The sequence below is a fragment of the Thamnophis sirtalis genome, unplaced genomic scaffold (assembly GCF_051295495.1).
Source record: "Thamnophis sirtalis isolate CommonGarterSnake01/CBP01778 unplaced genomic scaffold, rThaSir2_p1.2 scaffold_3, whole genome shotgun sequence".
Taxonomy (NCBI): domain Eukaryota; kingdom Metazoa; phylum Chordata; class Lepidosauria; order Squamata; family Natricidae; genus Thamnophis; species Thamnophis sirtalis.
Genome location: NW_028261383.1, coordinates 164,984,511 through 164,993,280, shown reverse-complemented (window position 1 = coordinate 164,993,280; position 8,770 = coordinate 164,984,511). Strand labels below are relative to the sequence as shown.

At 41.8% G+C, this 8,770-nt stretch overlaps 1 protein-coding gene across 5 annotated transcripts in view; it reads left to right on the top strand.

Annotated features, from left to right (window-relative positions):
• The first annotated feature begins 3,489 nt into the window (after positions 1-3,489).
• CXXC1 (CXXC finger protein 1) overlaps positions 3,490-8,770 on the top strand; it is a 28,983-nt gene continuing 23,702 nt past the window's right edge. For 4 of the 5 annotated variants that reach the window (XM_087710713.1, XM_087710711.1, XM_087710712.1 and 1 more), the window contains exons 1-4: positions 3,570-3,668; positions 4,321-4,436; positions 5,791-5,891; positions 7,176-7,318. In XM_087710713.1, coding sequence (XP_087566839.1) covers positions 3,666-3,668; positions 4,321-4,436; positions 5,791-5,891; positions 7,176-7,318 — 363 coding nt within the window. In that variant the 5' untranslated portion in view covers positions 3,570-3,665. Of the gene's footprint in view, positions 3,669-4,294; positions 4,437-5,790; positions 5,892-7,175; positions 7,319-8,770 lie in introns of all 5 variants that reach the window. The other variant, XM_087710714.1, reaches the window with a different exon arrangement.

Genomic DNA, 8,770 nt, shown 5'->3' with positions numbered 1-8,770 from the left:
TTCCGCACTGAAAACGTGAGAGCCTACAACCTGTAAAACCCTGCGCCCGAACGCGGCATCTACTGATGCAAATTTATCTAATTTATAATTTCTAATGAATGGCGAAGGGAACACCCACGCCATGGCCCTACATATTTAGTCCAGAGACGCCTGAGTGGCCCATGCCATGGTGGTAGCCGCACTCCTAGCAGAGTGGGCAGTAACGCCCTCGGGCACCAGCTCCTGGCGGGCCTCATAGACCACTGCAATGCATTTACGTACCCACCTTCCTATGGTGGCCACGGATACCTTCTTACCCAGTGTGGATTCAAGGAATGAGACAAACAGTGCCTTCGATTGGCGTAAACCCGAGGTGCGTTGAATGTAAATCTCAAGTGCCTGGCGCAACATGTGCCACCATTGTTCTAAATGGTGCACTGGGGAGGGGCAGAAATTGGGAAGAACCACCTCCTGGGCCCTATGGAACCAAGACTCCACCTTAGGCACAAACGAAGAATCGAGCCTCAGCATTACCTGGTCGGGATAAAACCTGCACAAATCCTCCCGCACTGAAAGGGCATGTAATTCTGATATCCTCCTAGCGGACATTATCGCTACCAAGAAGGCGACCTTTCATGTAAGTAGCCGCATGGGTACCTTCCCCAGAGGTTCAAAGGGGGCCCCAGTAAGTGCCTCCAACACCCTTGTGAGGTCCCAGGAAGGGTAGCAATGCAATGTTGGAGGCCGCAGATTGGCGGTCCCCTTCAGGAATCTCTTCATTATCAGGTGATGTGATGGGGGTGTCCCCCCCACGATAAGTATAGTGCTAAGAGCAGCAACCTGTCTTCTGACAGTGTTAAGAGACAATCCTTTCTCTAGACCATCCTGTAGGAATTCTAGGGCCTGGGACACAGAAGACTCAGCAGGAATGGTGTGTTTGGGTTGGTACCAAGCACAATATATTTTCCAGGTGGCATTATAAATGCAGACAGTTGATGGTCCCATTGATGCCTGAATGGTATCTATAACCCTGGCTGAAAGTTCACCCCTCTGAAGAGCATGCCACTCAATTGCCAGGCACTCAGTTGGAGCCACTGAGGCTCCGGGTGTTCCACTGATCCCTGGCGAAGGACGATCCTGTCCGCTGGAATCCTCCAGGGTCTCTCTGCCAATAGTGCCCGAAGGTCGGCGAACCATGGCCGCCGTGGCCAGTAGGGTGCCAAAAGTATGAGCTCTGCTCCTACACTGACAACTTTGTGGATCACCCTGGGTAGTAGAGGCACTGGGGGAAGGCATACAGGAGGCCCCTGGGCCAGGGGCAGCGGAGGGCATCCACACCCTCTGATCCAGGTGTGCAGAACCTCGAAAAGAACCTGGGGAGTTGGGTGTTGTGCTGAGAGGCAAACAGATACCTCACTACTAAAGTAATAACCCAACCTCTCATAAGAGAAGTCATGTAAGAACATTATTTAGATGAGAACAAACACACTCAGCAACACTGAACATCAGAAAAAGGAAACAGATAATCTATATAACACCTTGAAACAAAATAGGTATCCATACAACTTCATCAAAAATTGCTTGACCACTCAGTCCAATATACACTATATTGCCAAAAGTATTCGCTCACTCAGCCAAATAATCAGAATCAGGTGTTCCAATCACTTCCATGGCTACAGGTGTATAAAATCAAGTACCCAGGCATGCAGGTTGTTTCTACACACATTTGTGAAAGGATGGGCCGCTCTCAGGAGCTCAGTGAATTCCAGCGTGGAACTGTGATAGGATGCCACCTGTGCAACAAATCCAGTCGTGAAATTTCCTCGCTCCTAAATATTCCACAGTCAACTGTCAGCTGTATTATAAGAACGTGGAAGTGTTTGGGAACGACAGCAACTCAGCCACGAAGTGGTAGGCCACGTAAATTCGTCCAACATCAGTGTGTGACCTCACAAATGCGCTTCTGGAAGAATGGTCAAAAATTCCCATAAACACACTCCTAAACCTTGTGGACAGCCTTCCCAGAAGAGTTGAAGCTGTTATAGCTGCAAAAGGTGGAACAATGTCTTATTGAACCCTATGGATTAGGAATGGGATGTCACTTACAGTAAGTAAAGGCAGGTGAGCGAATACTTTTGGCAATATAGTGTAGCAATACAACCAAACACAAGCTATAAGGATAACACTGCCACACACCAAAAATATTCAGAAACCAGCAATAAACTATTACAACTAGATGGTATCAGTATAGCACACAAACCAACTAAAGCTCTCCAAAATATCCTAAGTAGACCAAAAGACCAAGCAGGCCGGGATGGTGGTGGTGGACAGGATGGATGGACCCAGGAATCTTTTACAATATACACTGTAAAGTCTGCAACAGCCACCACGTAGGACAAACAGAAGATTAGCAGAACATATCCATGAACACAACTAGCAGTCAGAAGACATGATGAAAACTCTTTAATTTCACAACACCTGAACAGACAGACGTAGCCATCAACACCCAGATGAGCATAGATTAACACCAGACCAACAATCAGGACGTAAACAATAGCCCAATTGAGGAACTGCCAAACAAGCTAACAATAAACAGCCCAACCAAATAACCACCAAGACCACTCCCATCAATACTGATTGGGCAAGTCACTAGAATATAAAGAGACAGCAAATCCCTCTCCTTAGTAGCACTGATGATGTTACCTAACTTGGGTAATGAAATGTCTGCAAGAAAACAACCAAACTCTGAGAATACCAAGAACCCATAGTTTCAATCCTGAGCTACAAAAATGAGAATTTAAGGTGCAACATATTTACGTTTTATATGACTATAGAATTTTGCGGTAGCTAAAATTATTTCTCACCCAGGGTACTTATTTTTATTTCAGCAGTAGTTACTATTCCCAGATTTGATGAAATGGGATAAGCTCTTTTGATATTTTCGGGATAAGGTTGCATACAGCACAAATTATTGCACCAGCAACAAATGAAAAGGTAGGTGCTTTCCACATGTCAGAATATATTATTATGAATGTTGTATCAAACAGTATAACTACTTTGTTGGTAGCTTTTTTTTTGTATAATAAGAACTATCACCTGTTTCTTGAAACTAAAGAAAAAAAACTTTAGTTGAGGCTGGATCAACTGTAGCATAGGTCCTCCACATATTTTGCTAAAATCATCACAATGCTGAGCCAGCGCGGGATTGCCTCGATCATTATGAACGCTGAGAGTCGTAGCACAACGTAACACTAATGGTTGTGGGCGACGGAAAATTTAGCTGTACGCTACTTAAGACAGTCCCAAGGTTGGGTATGGCTACGCTTGGTGTATAAAGTCTGGTTGCTTTGCTTCTGTCCCAAGCTCCGAGGAAACGGATTAATTGAGTTTTTTTCCCCCAAGCTATTATCCAAAAGGTGGTTAAGCACGGCCACTTCGCCTTTCTCTCCTTCAGGGGGCGCTAATTACTCTGTTGGGAATAATTCTGAAACCCGTGCAGTCCCGTCGGAAATGGCTGCGAGAACCGGCCATCTTTGTAAAGGGCAGAACAGATCGAGCGACCCGGATGTTATTTCTCTCCTTGAGCGAATGGTAGCGGAAACGGATAGGAGCAGGCCGCCTGCCTTCCTGTCGCCTGGCCCCCTTGTCTGGATTCAGAAGAAAGGAGCTGGCCGAGCGGAGAGATCATGGTGAGCGGGCAAATGGCTAAGGCTGCCTTTGGGTCGCTGACTCGCATCTGCTCCTATCAGAGCAGGGCCGTTTCAGGGCAAGGATGTCATCGAAGTCGGGCAAGCGGGATCCCGGCCGTGGAAGAGGAACGGCAGCTTGGTGGGAAGAAACAGAGTCTTCCGGAGCCTTTTTCGAGTCCCCCGTCCCGTCCCGTCCCGTCCCGTCCCCCCCATTAGTGGGGCCGGTCAGTGGGCTGACCAACGGTGGAAACTGGGCTCTTTTAAGTTTTGCAAAGAAAATGGGACCGATCGGATCTGTAGGATGAGACGATTTGTCAGTTGAGCCAGGCGGGCTTCTTTTCTTACCAGCCAATTTTAAAAGCTGGATAAAGAGGATTTTCCAAACCTTTATTATTATTATTTTTTTGCAAGCCCTTTTGTCGGGGGGGGGGGCAGAGACTCAACACAATTAGGCTTCCTTGAAATTTCACTCATCTTGTCGGGATAAAGATCTCGTGATCTCCACTTATCCCTAGAAAACGTATTTTAAGGTTTTTCCATTGCTCGATTCAAATACTTGAAATGGTGCGATTTAAAGATCAGGATTTCTTACTGTTAGCTTATAATGGCCATGTCATTGTTAATTCTTTCTGTTTTCTCCTGGAAAATTCAGGATGAATTTTCGGACCCTGATTTGGCAGTTATGGGTGAAGAATCAAAATCTGAGAATGGAGAGAATGCTCCTGTCTATTGCATCTGTCGCAAACCTGATATCAATTGTTTCATGATGTGAGTATTGCTGGAAGGAATAAAAGAACTTGGTAATGGGGGCTCGCTCCTTCACAAACGTTATGAGGTTGCATTGAGGATGGCAGCCAGTGCAAAACTCTTTTGCCAGTATGATATGTATTGGTTTATTTCAGCAAGGTCTCCTGGGACATGTTCTTTTTAAAAATGAATAATTTTAATTATTATAAAGATTTTAAAAACTTCGTTCATTCTGGAGAATACTTTTCAACATAAAGATATCAATGGCAGATTAAAAGGGGAGGATGAAAAGGGCAAGAGAACAGGGTACTGTCAGAAGGAATAATAAAGGCACTATTCTATTGAATGAAGTAATTGTGCAGGCAAATTACCCAATATTTCCCAAATATTGGGAGGAAAATAATTAGAAAAATACTAATCTGTTTAGATTGACTCAATTTTAAACATATATCCAGAGGTTAAAGCCTGTAAGAACCTGGAAAACATTGGCAGATGATGCTTGGATCATACAAAGCATTGATACTGAAGAAGCTATTTCTGTCTGATAACTTGAATATTAATCAATAGCAAGTAAATATTAAATCCAAACAGTAGTTCTAAAACAAGGTTAAGGCAAGTGCACATAAAAAGTAGGATGAAAAATGTTAAATATCTTGTGATGTTGTTATGGATTTAGGATAGGAGTCATCAGGAAAAGGCCACTATATGTGATGGAGCAGAGATGGGTAAAGTTTAAGATGATAAGATTACTTTGTTTTGTTTTTACCTTTATTAATTTGACAGTGTCTATAAGTTGCAGAATTGTGGTTTGTGGCTCATCTAAAATTAATGAACACAGTGCTTTGGATCCTATGCTTAGCCTGGGGATTTATTTTTAGGACCAGAACTTTAACTTTTTTGACATTTCTGATTTTCCCTTCAAGTGTTCTTTTATGTGAGGAGCTTCAATCAGGATACAAAAAAGAGTCTTTGATGCTTAGATATTAGATATTGGAGAGGTAGAAGAAACTCTTGATCTTCTTGAGTTCATCTAAATATTTATTATTCAACTTTATCTCTTTAATTCACTCCTTTCCAATAAAAGATGCTGTGTTCTTAAGAGTTCCCTGTTATGCTCAGTTAATTAGAGCCAGTTTGGATAAGACATCAGGCTGGAAACTGGGAGATCTTGAGTTCTAGTTGCAAAGCCAACTGGGTGACCATTGGCCAGTCACTTTCTCAGCCCTAGGACAGAGGCAGTAACAAAGCACTTCAGCATTGACTTGAAGGGATACATACAGTTATATACGTAAGCAGATGAGTTAGCTCTCTTGTATAGATTCTCAAATGGCAGAAGACATTTGGTTAATGAACCTTTACTTTTTGCTCTCTCCAGTGGCTGTGATCACTGCAATGAATGGTTCCATGGCCACTGCATTAACATTACTGAGAAGATGGCGAAAGCAATTCGAGAATGGTACTGCATGCAGTGCCGAGGTAAGTTTGAAACCCTGTTTGACTTGGGTGTGTGTGTGTGTGTGTGTGTGTGTGAGAGAGAGAGAGAGAGAGTGAGTTTGAGAGTTTGTTTCTGTGCTAGAAACTTAGGGATTTCCCCTCAAAATTTATACTTAAAATCTCATGGCAAAGCATGCTTCAGTAATGAAGCTTCAATAATAAATTAAAAAGATAACCACCTTTTGATCTTTGATTCTATATAGCAAAGCTTTTTGTAAAATATAAAATATTTAAAGAATAATTGTTCTCTATAATAAACAAGATTGACTAAATGCAGCCTAGCTTGAACTGGTAAAAGTGCAGTTTCCAGGGACAAGAGAGAGCCAGTTTGGTGTAGTGGTTCTGACCCAGAAACCAGGAGACAGTGAGGTCTAGGCCTCCCTTAGGCATGAAAGCTGGCTGGGTGACTTAGGGTCAGTGACGCTCTCAATCCCCCCCCCACCCCCTTCCAGGTGGTTGTGGGGAAAATAGGAAGAGGAAGGAATATAATACATGCTCATCCCTTTGAGTTATATAAAAAGGAGGGATAAAAATATAATAATAATACCTGGTGATGCGCAAATTGAAGATAAGCAGTGATAAAAAAAAAATCACAAAGTATCGGAACTTGCAAACTGAAGTTGAGCGACTGTGGAAAAAGAAATCGTCTGTTGTCCCGATTGTAATTGGAGCCCTTGGAGCAATACCTAAAGGGCTACCTTGCTATTTGGAAATTCTAAATTTATCAGACTTGAACATTCTGATTCTACAAAAAACCACCCTACTTGGAACAGCTTATATCCTCTGACGTTATCTTAACAGTTCCTAGGTCCTGGGTTAGGACTCGAGCTTCTTTCTTTCTTAATACTTGCAAGTGTATTTAAGGATTTCCAGAATATGCAGCCTATTATTTAGATGCTGAGAAAGCTAGATCTTCTCGCTTATCAAAAGAAATGGCCTTCGCCCGGAGCTCTAAAGTTAGAAAAAGAGGCCTATACCGCCATGCTAAAATACTAATATACACTTTTAAAAAGGCCTTAAAATTCCAGGTAACAAATGAAAATGATCTCAGCTTCCTGCTATTTTATTTCTAAAGGAGGAAGTATGTTCTGACTGTTCCTTTTGCTTTACTTTGGGCATAATTGTTTTAAGAATATGTTCTGTTTTTCCAAGTAACCCAGAGAAGCCTCCACAGTGTTAATATAAAATCAATCAATCACGTTGAGATAATTGTTTTTTGAAATGGGATACAGCTTCTCATAATGTAAATCGCTTTTTTTTTTGCAGAAAGAGATCCCACCCTTGAAATCCGATATAGGCACAAAAAGTCCAAGGAGAAGGACCGGGAAGGGGACCGGGAACGTGCTGAAAAAGATGAGATGCGGGCGAAAGCCCAAGAACTGGCACTGGAGCAGAGCCGCAACGCCAAAGTAAGGAGTGCAATGGAGATTACATCATCTTACAGGGCCTGGCATTCTAACTCCAGAACGTTGACATTGATTTGAACTGTTGGGTTCTCGGCTAGTATATTGAAGCAACTGCCTTTCCCTAACAGTTGTGCCCAGGCTAGTTTTTGTCCTTTACTAGTTTTACATAGCCACAAGATCGAGATTTAATGTAGTCAAATAGGTAAATACCAAACTTAGTTTCTAGCTACTTGGGGACCCAGCTTTTGTGGCACGGCAGGAAGATGAAAACACTTTTAGAAGATCGTAGGATAGTTACAGATTCCTGAAGCCAAATTGCATTTATAAATTCAAGGCATTCCTTTCAGTCTGTTTAGTTAATATGCTAAATCAGATTCTCTTGAGATTTTCTTTCCCTTTCCTCATTGTTACTGATAAGAATGCTTAACACAAATTATTATTTATTACTTTGATAAAATTATGTATTTTAAATCAGATGTGCCTCCTTAGGGTATATTTAGAGAGCTAGTTTCTGGTAGTGGTTAAGGTCTGTACTAGAAACCAGGATACTTATAAGTTCTAGTTCCCCTTTGGCATAAAAGGGTCACCCTGTCTCAACACAACCCACCTCACAGAGTTCCTGTTAGGAGCAGGAGGAGGAGATATTTTGTATGCTGCCTTTAGTTGTAAAAAATAAAGTGGGGATATAAATCGAATAAATATCAGCTGGGCAACATCAGTTGCTTTTGTTGACATTTAATGTTTAAGCACCTTTGATTTTGCATTTTCCTCCTGTATTCTTTCTACAAATCTGAGATTAACCAAAGGCCCTTTTGAATCATGCACAGTGGAATAGGATTCATGAGACTTTGACTTGTGCAATTTTAGAATTCCCTTTATATTGCCTATATTAGTGCTTTCCATCCCCCCCCCCTTCTTTTGCTGAAACCACTTCTCAGAAAGTCCTTTTTACCCAATATGGATAAAATACATTAAATCAATTTACATGTCCCTGTTGTGTTTGGGGCAATGTGTTTTTGTTTGTCGTTATCCAAAGAAAAACAACTTTTATCCAATTCTGGATAATTTCCCAGGTTTGGGAAGCACTGGCATATATGGAATTATGTACTAGGAGTTGTTTTATAAAATGCAAAACAGAGAAATGATAAGTCAGCAAAACCATAATAGGAAAGTTTAAAAAGGAGCTTTGAAAAGACTGTTTTCTAATCCTGTCACTTTTGATCTAAATCTAGCAAGGTTTTATCAGAATTGAAAAGCACTACCTGTGTATTAGGAAAAGCCAAATTCTCCCAACTGAACAAGACATGGTTACTTTTAATTGTGGGATGTATCTCTTCTAGAAGCTGCTAAAGAACTCAGTGGGATTCATACCTGTAGGCTGAGCACGCCCTCACTAAAAGAATACTCATTCATACGGTGTTTCCCCCAAAATAAGACCCAGTCTTTTCTTTTGTA